The following is a 16,312-nucleotide window of genomic DNA, read 5'->3' on the forward strand; positions in this document are numbered from 1 at the left end:
GGCCTCAATGGCTCTGGCTGGGCCAGGCCGAAGCCAGGAGCCATTAACTTCCTGTCTTCCACATGGATGCAGGGGCCCAAAGACTTGGGCCATCTTCCACTGCTTTCCCAGGCCACAGCAGAGAGCTGGATGGGAAGTGGAGCAGCCGGACTCAAACTGGTGCCCACATGGGATCCGGCACTGCAGACAGCAGCTCAACCTGCCGTGCCACAGTGCTGTTCCCTCCATTCAACAGAGAGATCTATCCGCTGGTTCACTCCCCAGGTGGCTGCAATCGCTAGCAGTGGGCTAGGCTGAAACCAGGAGCCGGGAGCTTCATTTGGGTCTCCCATGAGGGTGGCAGGGGCCCAAGCACTTGGGCCATTTTCTGCTGCTTTTCCCAGGCCATGAGCAGGGAGCTGGATGGGAACAGGAACCAGCACCCACGTGGGATGCAGGCATTGCACTTGGCAGCCTGACCTGCTATACCATCATGCTGGCCCCCAAGTCATTTTTGTGATGTGTAGATTTTACTTGTTTGTAAGAGGACATTTCAAAGCCAGTGTCTTTGTTTAAGGGAGCATGAATTTGGATGTATCCAAAAGCCAAGTTAAAAAGGCATAAAGCAGATGATTAATTACTACAGTCCTAACTTTCTCAGGCATTGCTTTCTTCTATTCCATTATTATGTTGAGTTTAATACAGGAATTGCTAATCAGGTTATTGGCATTGTCATTTATTAGAAATGCCATATTAAAACTGTAAAATACTATAATTCTGAAAGGACTCTTTAGCTTTACCTTACCTTTTGGGATGCCTAATGTTGGAAGGCAGGAATTTCAGGTTACTTTTTTTTTTTTTTAAGATTTATTTATTTGAGGCCGGCGCTGCGGCTCACTAGGCTAATCTTCCACCTGCGGTGCTGGTACTCCGGGTTCTAGTCCCGGTTGGGGCACCGGTTCTGTCCCGGTTGCGCCTCTTCTTCCAGTCCAGCTCTCTGCTGTGGCCTGGGAAGGCAGTGGAGGATGGCCCAAGTACTTGGGCCCTGCACCCGCATGGGAGACCAGGAGGAGGCACCTGGCTCCTGGCTTTGGATCAGCACAGCGCCGGCCATAGTAGACATTTGGGGGGGTGAACCAACAGAAGAAGACCTTTCTCTCTGTCTCTCTCACTAATTCTTCCTGTCAAGAAAAAAAAAATTTTTTTTTAAATTTATTTGAGAGGTTGAATTACAGTGAGAGGGAGACAGAGAGAAAGGCCTTCCTTCTGCTATTTCACTCCCCAGATGGCCACAATGGCTAGAGCTGTGCCTATCCGAAGCCAGGAGCCAGGAGCTTCTTCCGGGTCTCCCACGTGGGTGCAGGGCCCGAGGACTTGGGCCATCTTCTACTGCTTTCCCAGGCCGTAGCAGAGAGCTGGATTGGAAGAGCAGCAGCCAGAACTCAAACTGGTGCCTATGTAGGATGCTGGTGCCGCAGGCAGAGGATTAATCCACTACGCCACAGCGCTGGCCCTTTCAAGTTCCTTTTATCTGGCATTACTGAGTAGCTTCTTCCTGGTGACAAATAGACCAGGTCACGTAGTTTCATCCAAGAAAAAGTGAGGCTCGCTTGTGCACACACACGCACACCCACCCAAGCAGAGCGCTGAGCTGTGTGTGTTCTGCAGCTGTCGAGCGTCATTGTGTGTCTGTGATGAGAGATCACAGGTTGCCTTGGGGTGTCATTTCTATCTTGTGCCCAGAAGCCTTCTATGTCATGGCTATACTTTACACCTGTACCCAGGACTGATCCTTGCCCTTGGAGGTTGAGAATTTTCATCACCAGAATGAATGGTGAAAGCAGACAGATGTAGAGTAGTAGGTGTACAGATGTAGTTGAAGGGATGTGGAGTTTGAGTCCAGTCCCTGCTGCCTCCCAGGGCTGTGCAGGGGGAGTAAATGCATTCCGCCTGCCCAGGTAGTTGTGAGGATGGAATGAGAGGTCTTAGGTGAATGGATCTGTGTGTGAAGCCGAGCGGGAAGCAGCTCTGCTGTGCACAGGGGGCCACGGGGGCTCTGCAGCCGCGTCTGAGCGCTTCTTCTTTCCTTTCCAGTCCTCGAGCAGTGACAGCGGCGGCAGCAGCAGCAGCAGCAGCATCCACAGCCCAGACAGGGCCAGCGGGGCTGAGAGCAGCTTGAGCCAGAGCATGGCGGGGTCCAGCCCCAACACCCCTCAGCCCGTGCCCGAGCAGTCTGCACTGTGCCACGGCCCTTACTTCCACATCAACCAGACCCTGAAGGAGGCGCACTTCCACAGCCTGCAGCACCGAGGGCGGCCTCCGACATGACGCGCCGGCTTCCTGCCTTCTGTGAAGGGACAGTGCTGTGCAGATTTTTCAGCTTACGATTTGTTTAAAAAAAAATTGCACACACACACAAAATGCCTGTTGGCTTTTCCGTCTATATTTGAAATAACAGGTTAACAGGCAGTTGTTTACTTGTGGTTTTGCTGCACTATTGCAATTTCAAAGGGGCTTTGAAGCAATTTTTTATAAGATTCTTTTGAGGGAGGAATCAGGTCCGTTTCCAGGTAGTGGTATAAGGAAGTCTCATCTGCGTGTTGTATCCATAGTATGTCCAGTTCAGACTGATCGCCAGACCTGTCAAGTAGAATTCTACTTTATGTAAAAGGGCCTTTTAAAAATGCGGGATCTTCAATTTTTTAACTCAATAAACTAGTAAAGAGTATCTAGTTTCCATGAGAAAACATACCTTTTTTCCAAAATGTAGAGAGCTTGATTCAGTCTTGCACTGAAGTTAACTGCCATACTACCTCTTAGTGTGTAGACGTGCTATTGCAAGGACTCTGCTTCCCAAGAGGACGCCCAGGCTGACTGTGTGAGCGCCCTCCCCGGGAACGGCCTCCCGGCCTCCCGCTGCCTGTTACGCGTCGACTTCCAGGGAGAATCTCCTTCAGACTCTGGGGCACCCAGATCTCTCCTGTGTCAGTGCCCCCATCTGCACCGCAGACTGGGAGAAAACACGGCACAGCTCCAGTCGAGCGATGCGTGATGACGTGCGTGTCACGCACTTGCTCTGTCAGCAGCCTGTATGGTCTGGCACTGGTGCACGCTGATAAGCAGCAGACGCTATCTGCACTGATGCAGACTTGACAAGTACAGTGAGCTCCTGCACAGGGATTCACTCTGTGCTTAAAGCGACCCGGGCAGGAGCTAGGGGCTACACTCCCTCCTCGAAACTGGAACGGCTGGTGTGGCCACGGACAAACGAGCGGGGGCCTCTTTAGAAGTGATGCAGTAGTATTTATTTAGAGGCGGATATGTTCCCAGGCTACTTAGTCATACTGGACAGCCAGCCAAGCTTGAATAACGACGGCGCAGACGTGTCGTCTTCCTCGCTCACGAGCTGTCTGAACAGGGAGCCGGCGTGCGTCATCGGGTCCTCCGCTCGGGAGAGCGCTGGGGGGTCAGCCTGCCGTGGGATGCAGAGGAAAGTGCCTTAACGTCCACCCGAGCCTCCGCCTCACCCGCCCCTGCACTCGGAGTCCTCCCGAGCCTCCCGCCTCACCCGCCCCTGCACCCGGAGTCCACACAGCGCACACGGGGGAGCTGAGAAGCAGGGGGAGCTCGGTCCAGACTGCTGTGTGTCGAGATGTGAGGACTTAGCGAACAGCACGACTGTCGCCGGCAAAGGGCAAACAGGCGGCCCCTCCGCGCCGCCGCCTCGCGCACGGATAAAACGTAAGGCTGGCCGCGTGAGGTGGGGCGCGGCGTGGAGGGCAGTCGGCAAGGCCTGTGCTTACCCGGTGAGTGGTTCTAGCAAGCATTTTCTTTTCCACTGCCATCTCTCAAATTTTAAAACCAGATGTTTGATGAGAATTCTTGAGGGTCTATGGCAGGGAACATGGCAGGGACACACTGCTAATGTTTTGTCTAACAGTACAGCCAACACAACTACACGCTGTAGGGAGACAAGCCGTTTGCGCTCTCAAAGACACACAAACACAACACCGTTCAGAAATACCAAGGAGGACTCCTGCAGGCTTAATGGATGGCATCCTACTGGAACAAAACGTGTGTGAACAAGAAAACGTAAAACTTCAGGCAGCAACCTTGTTTCCCACCAAGTACAAGTCAGGAGGGTCCTACTCCGACCACCAGAACCAAGTTTTCCAAGTCAACAGGCACGCTGCTGTGCGGGCAGCTGCGTCTCCACCCTGCCCTGCGTATTTTCTAGGTAACCTTTCTATTGGGAGGCCACATGGGCATCTTTTAAAACTTCTGTTAGCTCAAGCTAGTAAAACCTTGTACTTCTCTGTTGCGTCGCCATTAAAAGCATCATTAGTGTATTCTGTCATTCAGTTCTTTATCGATTGCTTAAAAGGAGTTAACTGGGTGGCCTGGTGGGAGACAGGGACGGGATGCACACAGATGAACCCCTTGCTCTTGGCACTGACCTGGGCTTTGGTTTGGACGCTTCTGGTCAGCTTAGCCTTGCGGTTGCTTGTCATGCTCAGGGGAAGCAGCCCGAACCTCCAAGACGAGAGGAAGGACGTCAGTGGTGCCCGCGTGGGACGGGCTGGGGCCGTGCGGGAGATCCGGGCCGCGGTTACCTGATCTGACTGGATGCCAGGGGCAGGATGTTGTGGGCCTCTTGGGAGTTGACTGCATTGCTCCTCGAGGTGAACTGATTCTCCGTACCAGTAACCAGTCCAAACAGGACCTGACAGGAAACACCGTGAGGGAAGCGCCACCTCAGTAACTCCACGCTGTTTTACTTTATGTGCTGTTGAGGGTGTCCATGTTTGAGAGTGACTTCACTGCCATCCCCAGTCAGTCTCAGTCCCGCAGGCCTTCTACTTCTCTGCTGAGGCCCGGGCGGAGCGTTAAATCCTTCCCCAGGACTGCAGTGGTCAGCCCGGGTTGCCTCAGCATCTGAGACCCTCCAGTGCTTTCAGCCCCGTGACCACACGAGCTAACGCCTCCTCACGCTGCACGCGTCCTGGGCTCCGGGGCAGGAGTCAGCTGAGCTCGGGGCGCGCTTTCCCGTGGGCACGTTGCCCTGACTTACAGAGGTTCGCTGCACCAGGCGGGTAAGGTTGCTGTTGAGGTGTGGCGTGAACACATCCAGGTCAAACGGGTCAATGAGTCCTTCCAGGTAGTCAGTGACCTTCTCAATCCTGGGAAGAAGATTAATATCATGATACCCCACACTTTTTTAGGATAAAAAACCTAACGGTATTTGTTCTGCTGAATTGCTGGTTTTCCCACTCGTCACTGTTGATGGTGCTCAGAGGGTTCACCTGCAGCAAGGCCGTTCCTTCCCCATGCCCTGATTTTGGGGAGGGCACCCCGAGCTCAGCTGGGCTGCCTCAGAGAGGAGTGGGAGTCCCCGGACTTGGCCTGACCATGGATGTGTGCAGCAGGTGGCCGTTTGCCCTGCCAGAAACAAGCACGCACTGTGTAAAGCACGGATAGGCCGGGCCACGGAAGCTCCTCACCCTCGGGCGGGTTACGCTGCTAGGGCGGGGAGTGCCCTAAGTGCACCTAACTGCTGGCCGTCCTGGCTCGGTACAGTGTGGACCGCCCAGTGCCTCACTGCCACCGCCCAGCACAGCACGAGCGCTGGCCTGCACAGCCCAGATCACAGTTCAGAATCAAGTCTGGTCTCTACTGAACGCAAGTGTCTATGACCTCCTAAGGTTAGAAACCTCTAGCTGAGACTATGTTCGGAGAGCCCAGCAGGGAGGACACGGCACCTGGAGTCCGGTTTGCTTCGGCCACTCTTCCCCTCTTCACCCTTGGCTGTCAGGACGAGGCTGAGGTAGCGCAGGTCGTACAGCAGCTGCAGTGCCCGATTCTGGGTCACTGGGAACGCACCTTCCTTCTGCAAACGAATGCCCAGGCCCAGCCAGGGGAGATCAGGAGAAGCAGTTCAGTGCTGGCTAAGCAGCCGCTTTCTCACTCCCACAACAAAACTAGGCTGTGTTAGAAACCTGTCTTAATTCTCATTTTCTTTCTTAAAGATTTATTTATTTGAGAGGCAGAGTTACAGAGAGAGGGAGAGACAGAGAGGTCTTCCATTTGCTGGTTCACTCCCCAAATGGCTGCCGTGGCCAGAGCTGCGCCGATCTGAAGCCTGGAACGGAACTAGGAGCTGCTTCCGGGTCTCCCATGTGGCTGCGGGGACCCAAGCACTTGTGCCATCTTTTGTTGCTTTCCCAGCCTATCCGCAGGGAGCTGGATCTGACGTGGAGCAGCCAGGACTCGAACCAGTACTGCGGGTGGAGTCTTGGCCTAGTAGGCCTCAGCGCTGGCCTGGAAACTTGGTCTTAAAATGGAAAAGCTAACAGCAGGGAGGGGACTGAGCCCTTTGACAACAGGCCGCAGGGTGGGCCGTGCAGCCGCCCCCTGGGATGCCTGCGCCCCGCAGTGGGGGGCCTACTTGAGTCCTGGCCAACCTGCTTCTGATCCAGCTTCCTGCTGACGCGCCTGGGAGGCAGCAGGGATGTGGGAGACAAGGATGAAGTTCCTGGTTCTGGGCTTCGGCCTGGCCCAGTCTTGGCTGTTGTGGCCATTTGGGGAGTGTACCAGCAGGTGGAAGATCCGTCTCTCTCTGTCCCCCTACCTTTCAGGTAAATAAATAAATCTTAAAAAATAAATAAAAGCATCTTAGAACATCTGAGAGTGGCCTCAGGGGCTGTAGGTCACTGTAAAGGGGAAACAACCCCTTGCTGGAGGAGAGGCCCTGATGCGGCTCAGCAGAGCGGACAGTGAGCTCTCCCCAACCCCCACTGCCCCTGGTTCTCAGATGTCACTAAGCAGAGGGGCATCCGCACGGGGCAGCCTGCCCTGCGGAGGCGGGAGGGGAGTGAGTGGAGGGCCCCTACAGTGACTGCCTGTGCCTGCCCAGCTTCACAGGGTCCTAGCTCACACCCCGGGGCGGGGTGGGGTGGGGCGGGGGCTGCGTTCTCAGGAGGTCTGCATTTGATCCTGAGAACTGAGAGGTTCATGATCTGCCCAAAGCCCATGGTGGGCAACTGGCTGGACCTTCTACGATTCTGAAGCGCGGTCGGTTTGACCCTTGAGAAGCGGGTGATGGGACGGTGGAGCTGGAAGGTGGGCCCTCCCGACAAGACGCAGCATCCGCACAGGACCCAGGCCTGGCCTGCGTCCTCTCTAAACACCCGGACCCCTGCTGTGGGCGCCCACGCCCGGGAGAACGCCGAGGGCAAACACCCACCTTCCTCTGCTGCTCTCCCGCGAGCTGCTCGTAGGCAGCCACTACGTGGGCCATACAGCTCCTCAGCATCTCCTGCAGCGTCACCTTCGGCAAGGCATGGCCCCCGACCCGGTTAATCTCCTGGCAGAGGCTGAACAGGAAGGACTGCACGTACCAGGACGGCTAGAACAGACCAGAGAGGGCCACGCTGTTAACCCGCGCCACGGCCATGGCTCACAGCAGAAGTGGACGTATTCGTCCTCACGAGGCCTGAGTGCCGGGAGCTGGCCCCGGCAGCCAGGCATCGGCAGGTGGCCCACTTAACAGACACAAAGCGCCGTGGTCAGTGTCCCGTTCCGTCATCCCCTCCGCGGTCTGGGGTGGCCTGGCAGGCGGGCCTGTGTGATGCTGCTGTTGTCACCTTATGGTCAGTGCTTCCCTTTAGCACAGAGCGCGTGCCACCCCAAGGCAGACTCACGAAGTGACTTCTCGGCCAGCCACTCCTGACGCGGCCCAGACAGTGGATGTGGCCTGACTGCAAGCCTCCCCGTGGTCAGCCCAGGGCTCCTGTGACGGTGCAACCTGCTCACCTGTGTAGGCAGCCGGATCGTGGATGTGATGCTACCGCCAGACTCGGTCTCCTCCTGAATCTCTAGTTCATCCCAGCTGGTGGCCGTGGCCAGGACGGAGCCAGCGTCATCTAGAAGCAATGACTGGGCGAACCGCTGAGTCAAGACCTGGAGATAAAAGGCAAATGTCCCCGTGAGCTCTCCAGAGCCTTGGAAGGGCCTGCACCTTGCGGCACACCCTGTGATCTCTGGCACAGCCTGAGCCGTGGCGCTGCGCGTGCGGTGGGGTGTGGCCAGCATCACTTCTTTAGGCCAATCACGGGCGTGAGGAGGGAATCCTGCTGCTAATCAGCCAAACATCAGATGCAGGGGAGAGGAAGGGAGAGCGGCACTCGGGCCGGGGAACACAAGCAGGGGCTCTCGGCCAGGCAGAGGCCGTCACTGTGACCTGACGGGAGGAAGCCGGCCTGGGCACGCGTGGACAGGGCGAGGAAGTTACTGTATGAGCCGCAGGTGCCCATACCATCGAAGGGCCTGCACAAGGTGGGGCGGGGTGGGGCGGGGCGGGGCGGGCGGGGCCGGGCGGGGCGGGGATGGCTCACCTTCACGAGCGCGGCGCTCCACACCCGGTAGCCCTGCACACTCTGCTGTAACAGCATCTCTCTCACTTCCTGCCACTCGGCCTGCGTGGGAGCGGCGTCCTGACCCTTCCCCTTGGCTGCTTTCTTCAGAGCCCGGGGCTCCCTGGCTGGTTTCTCGGGGCTCCCAGGTTTTCCCACGATACACTGCTTGAGGTGGGGGCACAGTTCTCCCAGGGACTGGCAGAGCCTGGCCATGAACAGGACGGCGTGCAGCTGGACCCCGCTGCGGACAGCCTGCTGCCCTTGCACGGCCTCCTCAATGCTTCGCAGCTCCGCCTGGATGCGGCCCGTGATGCGGCCGATGCACACCGCGGACTGCGCCCGCAGCAGGTCGCGCACGGTGCCCGCGTCCGCGTACCTGTCAAAGGCAGAGTTCTTGGCCTGCGGCGGGGGGCTCTCCTCGGAGGGGAGGTAGGCCAGGAGGTCATCCAGCTTAACCTTCAGCTTGGCATCTAGGGCGGAGCAGAAGCCCTGCACGCAGGGGCTCACGGCCCGGGCCTTCATGGAGAGGCCGCTGCCGGCAGCCGGAGCCCGGTTGGCCACGGTCACCCAGGCGGCGTCGGGGGGCAGGTCGCCGGCGCTCTCGGACCACAGGAACAGGCACATGTTCTGCTCGTAGTGGACGTGCTTACTGCAAGCGGAGCTGCCGCTGCCACTGCCCTCCAGCTCCTGCAAAGCTGAAGCCAGGAGCTCTTCGCAGCTGCTGGCGATGGAGTCGAAGCCTTCTCTCGTCAGCGTCTGAGAGAGAGAGAGAGAGCGCAGCTGCCGTCACTGTTCCTTTAGGGCACGCTCAGAGCTGGGGCGACAGCGTCTCCCAGCATTCGCGGCGCTCGCTGCCACGTGGCCCTTCCGATGGGCACGGGCTCATTCCTGGGCCACGGCCAGAGGAGTCTGGCTCTCCGCGAGAGAGCAGCGCAGACGGCACGCAGGGAGAGGCGGGAACCTCGCCCGCCGGCTGCACCCCCACCGGGGCCACGTGACCCTGCCCCTCACCTGCAGCCGGTCCAGGAACAGCTGCTGCATCATGTCCTCCCAGAACGAGAGTGGCTGCTCCAGCAGCCGCCGGCAGATCACGTCCCAGCTGTGGCTGGCGGCCTCGTGGGTGAGCAGGTCCCACACGGCGTCCCGGATGGCAGCCAGCGCCTTCATGCTCTTGACGTACATGAGCAGGCTGGTGATCCCGTTTTTAATGTCTTCCTTACACCTGCAAGGGGGTCGTTTTGCTTGGGCTGCATGGGCTTTGTGGTCCTCACAGGTTTATTCAGAAAAATCGCAGGACTCCGTTTGAGTGACCTCTTGCCTGGGCCCGACACCTAAACACCCCTCAGGGTGTCCCGGTGGGGGTGGGGTCTGCGGCCCCTGCTTCCCCGGGCATGGAAGCCGGCAGCCCCATGGGGTGGCTGCAGAACTCAGACGTGCAGACCCCCACATGAAGAGAGCCCAGAGTTCTCTACGTAGCCTCTGGAGGGCCGCCTCCCTCCTTGGCTCTCCCACGCAGGTCGCGGTGGGCCCGAGTGAGAGGCCGCCACGCGCACGCCCCGGGGGAACGGGCTGCTCTGCTCCCGCTGCCCGGGGCCCAGGGCAGCTGCCTGGCTCTTACTTACATGTGGACCCACTTCTGCAGGGAGTCTCTCAGGTACTCCTGGCTGATGGGATGCGCGAGGGTGCGCAGTGCTGGCTGGAACTCCACGACGGACGCCGGCAGGTGCCTGAACCAGCTGCACAGCTTCATCTCCCCTTGCAGGACGCCGGCGCCCTTCCCTAGAGGGCGGGGCAGGGGCGTGAGGGGGCAGCGCAGGTGTGCGAGAGGGCAGGGGCTGGGGTGTGAGGGGGCCGGGGCAGGCCCGCGAGAGGGTAGGGGCTGGGGCGCCAAGAGGTCAGGCGCGCAAGGGGGCAGGGGCACCAGAGGGCAGGCGCGCGAGAGGTCAGGGACTGGGGCGCCGAGAGGGCTGGGGCGCTGAGAGGGCAGGGGTGCGAGGGGGCAGGGGCGCCAGAGGGCCGGGGCGCGAGAGGGCAGGCGCCAGAGGGCAGGGGTGCTGAGACGGCAGGGGCAGGCCGTGCGCGCACTGGGCGCCGCACTGCCGCCCGCCACGCGGTTCTCCTCCGCGCAGGTCCGAGCAGACCCCCGAGGCAGGGGAGCGCGCAGTCCAGGGCCTCCCTCACCGGGAGTGAGGCGGCTTCCTGCCGAGGAGTGGCAGAGCCGAGGGAGGAGTAGAAGGAAGCAATGAGTGCAGCGCGGCCCCCCGCACCTGATAGCAGAAGCGCCGAAGCCAGCGGGGAGCCACCCCACGCCGTGAGGCAGAGGAAGGTGAGCACCCCTCCTCCCGGGTGGCGAGGCCGGCTCCCCAGGCGCTGGGCCCCTCTGGGAGGCGCGTTCCTCGTCTTCCGGCGGCTCGGCACCCTCCGCCGTGCAGAACCCAGGGCCCTCTGACGCCCCTGCACGGCACCGGCGCCGCCCCCAGAGGAAGCCGAGCGCGGGAGCGCAAGGTCTCGGGTCCGTGCGGCCCTGGGCTTCACGTTCCCGGCCAGCCTGGCTTTGCCCCCCCGCGGTGACCGTGCTGACGTCCCAGGGCACCTGTGGATCAGGAGTCCAGGCGCTGCCCTGACCACTGGCCCAGGCCTCCACGAAGGGTGTGCATTACAAGGAAGGCGGAAGAGGCTGAGCAAACACGAATGACCGACGAAGGCAAGGCCGTCTGGAGCTCACCGGCAGGGCTGCGGCCCGTGATGGCCTCCAGGGTGGAGAAGAGCAGGCCGCAGGGCAGCGGCGGGGCGGGCGGCAGCCCCTCGGGCGCGGTGTAGAACAGGGCGTGCGCCTGGCTCAGGGTGGTGGCCAGCAGCTCCACCAAGGCGCAGATCTGGGCTTTGATGCCCGAACCTGCGAGAAGAAACCGGCCGCTTTCAAGCAAGCCACTGCCTGCAGTCAAGTTAGAACCAGAGAACGTTCTGGAAGCCTCCCTGCCCCGCGCTGAAGGGCCAGCGTTTGGCGCGAAGCCGCACCCACCGTGGTGTGGCTGGTTGAGGAGCTTCTGGATGGCCGCCTTCCTGGCCATCAGGAAGTCCGTGAGGGCCTGGCGCGGAGAGCTCTCCTCCAGCAGCAGGACGGAGCACAGGGCCTCGGCCACGGCCTGGTCCGACACCGCCTGGCACTTGAGCAGCACCTTGCTCTCGTACAGAATGGTCGACCTGGAAGGTGGCCGGGCACGTCGCACACCTGGGGCAGGAGCCTCGGCAGGGCCCCCAAGACCGCAGGGGCGGAGCTTAGCGTCACGGGCGCAGCCCCCAAGACTGCAGGGGCGGAGCTTAGCGTCACGGGCGCGGCCCCCAAGACTGCAGGGGCGGAGCTTAGCATCACTGGGGTCTGGGCTGGGGGCTGGGGGCTGGGGGCTGGGGGCTGGGGGCCGGGGGCCGGGGGCCGGGGGCGAGCCTCTCACCGGAAGTGGCTGGCTGCTGCCACCTGCCGGACGAGGATGGGAAACCGCGCGAGGACCGGGCTGCTGCGGGAGGCCGCCGCCTCCAGCTGCAGCAGGCTGTGCAGGTGGCGGCAGAGCAGGTAGAGCTGCGTGGCGTGGAGGTACCGCGAGGCCTCCATGGCGCTCCACATCTTCTCGGGGATCTCCAGGAGCAGCTTGATCTGCGCGGCCATGCTGTAGAACTTGGGCGACAGCTGACGTGGCTGCAGGGAGGGGCGCGCAGGAACAAGGCAGAGCAAGGTCACGTCTGCAGGCCGGGGGGACCCTTGGGGCGTGGCCGATTCGCAGCTTCTCCATGCCAGGCTCGGTGCCAGGCGGCGGGGCGGTCAGTGGTCACGGCCACCAGGAGTGGTCTAAGGGCTCGATGGCTTTTCTGACGCACGCGCACCTCTGCTCAAGCCCGCAGAGAGGCAAAACCGCCTCAGAGGGATCCTTCTCTAAGGATTTATTTACTTGAAAGTCAGAGAGAGAGAAAGAGAGACCCTCCATCCCTCCATCTGCTGGTTCCCACTTCAGATGGCAATAGCCGGGGCTGGGCCAGGCCGAAGCCAGGAGCCAGGAGGTTCATCCGGGCCTCCCGTGTGGGTGGTAGGGGTCCAAGCACTCGGACCATCCTCCACTGCTCATCCCAGGCCATTAGCAGAGCTGGATGGGAAGTGGAGCAGCCGGGGCTCGGACTGGTGCCCAGATGGGATGCTGGTGTCACAGGCAGTGGCTTTACCCACTGCAACACAACACCAGCCCCTCTTTAAAAAGAAAAGGTTAGGCTGGCGCTGCGGCTCACTAGGCTAATCCTCTGCCTTGTGGCGCTGGCACACCGGGTTCTAGTCCCGGTTGGGGCGCCGGATTCTGTCCTGGTTGCCCCTCTTCCAGATCAGCTCTCTGCTGTGGTCAGGGAGTGCAGTAGAGGATGGCCCAAGTGCTTGGGCCCTGCACCCCATGGGAGACCAGGAGAAGCACCTGGCTCCTGCCATCGGATCAGCGCGGTGCGCCAGCCGCGGTGGCCATTAGAGGGTGAACCAACGGCAAAAGAAGACCTTTCTCTCTGTCTCTCTCTCTCACTGTCCACTCTGCCTGTCAAAAAAAAAAAAAAAAAAAAAAAAAAAAGGTTTATTTACTGAAAGGCAGAGTTAGGGAGAGAGAGAGAGAGTGTATGCTTCTGTGTGCTCCCTTAACTCCCAGATGGCTGCAGTAGCCAGGCTGGGCCATCTATCACTGTTTTCCCAGGAATGTTAGCAAGGAGCTGGACTGTAGGTGGAGTGGCTGGGACTTGAACCTGTGCCCACACAGGAAGCCAGCGTGGCGAGCGGTGGCCCCGCGGGACCTTCTGCCGTTCCTCCTTACTAGCCCCACACCCACGCTTCCTCTGGCTCAGTCTCCAGGCCTCTCCCAGCTCACCTGCGCCCACTCCCCCATCGCAGGAGCCCCTGCCCTTGCCATCCCCTCGGGAAAGGATCTGTGCACATGCAGGAGCTGGAGGCAGCAAGCTTAGGCCCTTCTTTCTGTTCTAAAATCTTCTAAAAGATGTGTTTATCTACTTGAGAGGGGCAGAGATAGAGAGGGAGGGAGGGAGGGAGTCTTCCATCCGCTGGTTCACTCCCCAAATGGCAGCAACGGCAGGAGCTGGGCTGACCTGAAGCCAGGAGCCAGGAGCTTTTTCCAGGTCTCCCATGCAGGTGCAGGGGCCCAAGCACTTGGGCCATCGTCCACTGCTTTCCCAGGCCACAGCAGAGAGGAATCGGAAGTGGAGCAGCCAGGACTCGAACCGGCGCCCACATGGGATGCCTGACCCACTACGCCACAGCCCCGGCGCCTGCTTAGGCTGTTTTAGAGGCTCGTCTGCTGGCCACCTGAGGACGCAGCAGGAAAGCCCTCACTGGAAAAACGCCTACACCTTGACCTTGGAGTTCCCGGACCCCAGAACTGGGAGAACATGCGTTGACTTCCTGTAAATGACGGAATCTCAGGGCTGCTGGCAGAGCAGCACACGTGGTCTAAGGCGCCCGCGCTGCAAACCTCCTCTCCCGTGGACAGCCCTCCGTGCTAGAAGGGCCAAGCCTCCGCCACTCCTTCCAGGCTCCCAGGGAAATGGGAGTTAACACCCTTCACCCTCAGCTGTTTCTCTGCTGCTCTCCTACACTGTTCACACCTCTGGGGTCCACTGCCATGGACCTCCTCGACTCCTTCAGAACAGAAAGAACTGGGGGGCTCAGAAGAACTCAGATAAGAACACCATGAAAAATACAGTTTTTAAAAATATTTTTTTATTTGTTTAGAGGTACAGTTAGAGAGAGGGAGAGACAGAGAGAAAGGTCTTCCACCTGCTGGTTCACTCCCCAGATGGCCGCACAGCCGGAGCTGGGCCGATCCAGAGCCAGGAGCTTCTTCCAGGTCTCCCATGTGGGTGCAGGGGCCCAAGCACTTGGCCCATCCTCCACTGCCTTCCCAGGAGCATTAGCAGGGAGCTGGATCAGAAGTGGAGCAGCTGGAACACCAACCGGCGCCCATATGGGATGCCGGCACCGCCGTAGGCAGCAGCTTGGCCACTATGCCATAGCACCAACCAAAAAAATCAATACCTTTCTAAAATCAGGCACAATACAAAACAGCTTCTTAAGAAACCTGAGAGGGGCTGGTGCTGTGGCATAGTAGGAAAAGCCGCCGTCCGCGGCACCAGCATGGATGCTGGTTCGAGTCCCGGCTGCTCCGCTTCTGATCCCGCTCCCTGCTAATGCACCTGGGAAAGCAGGGGAGGGTGGGCCCCTGCACCCACGCGGGAGACCCGGAAGACGTTCCTGGCTTCAGCCTTGCCCAGCCCTGGCCACTGCGGCCACCTGGGGAGTGACCCAATGGAGGAAAGATCTCTAAGTCTGACTTTCAAATAAATACACCAATCTCAAGAACGCCTGGGCTAGGCCCCCCGCGGGCGGGTACTGCGGAGGTCAGGGAGGGTGGGGGCCAGCTGCACCCGGTTCCGGTGCGTCCGCCCAGCCGGCCCAACCACCAAGCTCCCCCCGGATCGCAGGCCTGTGGCTGCGGTGCCCTCTTCATGGGGTCAGCGCTCCCGGAACCCGCAAGTCGCCCTCCGTCCGCCCTCCCGCAGCCGGCTGCGGGGCAGCAATGACAACGTCCAGCTGGCCACGGGCGAGGGCCTCGGCCACCACCTCGCAGGGGGCGGGGGTCCGCGGACGCCGTTCCGGGGGTGGGGGCCGCGGCGTCCCCGGCCGGGGGCCCAGGGGTCAGCAGGAAGGGGAAATCGGACCTGCGTGGAGCCACCTCCCTCCCCCCGCCCCCGGCGGCTGCAGCCCCCAGTGGAGGAGCGAGGCCGCGGGCCCGGCGTGAGGCGAGCGACTCGAAGGCCCGGACGTGCGGGGAGGCCCCCGAAGAAAACCGCGGCGCGACTTTCGGGGGCTCGGGGCTCGGCGGCGCCCCGGAAGGTGAGGACGCGCGCGGTCGCCGCGGCGGGGGCGGGGGCCGACGCGGACTGACCTGCGGGGCCTCCGGCGGCCGGGGCGCCGCCGAGCCGGCCTGGCGGAGCCGGGCGCAGTACTGGTCGGTGGCCTTCACGGCGTCCACCAGCCCCTCGGCGCAGCAGCGCATCTGGCCGATGGTGTCGGCCGCCTCGATCAGGTCGCGGTACCGCTCGCCCACCATCTGCCGCAGCTCCTCCTTCTTGTGCTCGATCTCCGCCCGCACCTGGCGCTCCAACCCGCGGATCTCCTCCGCCCCGTGCGTCTCGAAGAGCGCCGCGGGGTCGCGCAGATCCAGCCGCTTCATGGCGGGAGAAGCGGCCACGGCAGCCATGGCGCGCGGGTCCGCCGGCCGCCGGCCACTTCCGCCCTCTCGCCCCGCCCCGCCGCCATCTTGGTTCGGGGCGGAAGTGCTTCCGCCCCGCGGGGAGTCGTGTGGGTTCCGGGCCTTGGGGGCGCGTCGGAGAGGGCGGTGGGCGGCGCAGGCGAGGTTTTTGTAAAAGAGGGGACCAGGTGGGCGAATGGGGTCCGAAATGGAGCTGGACTGTGCTAGCTGGACTGTGCTAGCTGGACTATGCTAGCTGGACTATGCTAGCCGGAGCCTGACGGTGGCCCGAAACCTCCGCACGCGCAGGTGCAGCCTCTCGCGGTGCAGCTCAGTTAGCAGCCCTCGTGCGCTCTGGTCGCCCACCAGGTCCCCGGGAAACGTCGTGCCCTGCGACGGCGGCGTCTGCCACTTAGTCGGTCCCTTCCCTGGCGTTAACCCCTGCGGCTCCTGCGCTGCGGCCCGAGGCGCGTGTTTGCCGCTCGCTGCTGGCTGGGGGTCGTCGACCCCGGGCACTTTTAGAAGAGAGAACCCGAGCCCCGTGTTTTCAGCTGCTCCAGCTGGGGACCGCAGCCTGAGGACGGGCCAGGGGACGTCGGGATGCAGCGGCTTAATCCCAGCACTTGATCTTAA

General features: G+C 61.1%; 3 protein-coding genes across 6 annotated transcripts in view; 2 read left to right on the forward strand and 1 right to left on the reverse strand.

Moving 5' to 3' along the window:
- The window catches only part of VCF1 (VCP nuclear cofactor family member 1), a 23,863-nt gene extending 19,535 nt beyond the window's left edge, over window positions 1–4,328 (forward strand). For all 3 annotated transcript variants that reach the window (XM_008271767.4, XM_008271768.4, XM_002719503.5), the window contains one exon: window positions 2,074–4,328. In XM_008271767.4, the coding sequence (XP_008269989.1) occupies window positions 2,074–2,307 (234 nt within the window). In that variant the 3' untranslated portion in view covers window positions 2,308–4,328. The remainder of the gene's footprint in view (window positions 1–2,073) is intronic.
- COG1 (component of oligomeric golgi complex 1) lies at window positions 3,262–15,736 on the reverse strand. Its single transcript, XM_051825138.2, has 14 exons — window positions 15,374–15,736; window positions 11,846–12,087; window positions 11,416–11,597; window positions 11,119–11,289; window positions 10,016–10,172; window positions 9,405–9,615; window positions 8,373–9,149; window positions 7,792–7,938; window positions 7,223–7,384; window positions 5,739–5,866; window positions 5,051–5,159; window positions 4,593–4,702; window positions 4,437–4,512; window positions 3,262–3,451 (listed from the first exon to the last, which is right to left on the reverse strand). Exons 1-14 carry the CDS (start codon window positions 15,686–15,688, stop codon window positions 3,311–3,313), a joined length of 2,928 nt encoding a protein of 975 aa, XP_051681098.1. The 5' UTR covers window positions 15,689–15,736; the 3' UTR covers window positions 3,262–3,310.
- SLC39A11 (solute carrier family 39 member 11) overlaps window positions 15,079–16,312 on the forward strand; it is a 444,641-nt gene continuing 443,407 nt past the window's right edge. The window contains exon 1 of one of the 2 annotated variants that reach the window (XM_070060380.1): window positions 15,079–15,321. The gene's annotated coding sequence lies outside the window, so the exon portion shown is untranslated. The remainder of the gene's footprint in view (window positions 15,322–16,312) is intronic. The other variant, XM_051825151.2, reaches the window with a different exon arrangement.

The sequence above is a fragment of the Oryctolagus cuniculus genome, chromosome 17 (assembly GCF_964237555.1).
Source record: "Oryctolagus cuniculus chromosome 17, mOryCun1.1, whole genome shotgun sequence".
Taxonomy (NCBI): Eukaryota; Metazoa; Chordata; class Mammalia; order Lagomorpha; family Leporidae; genus Oryctolagus; species Oryctolagus cuniculus.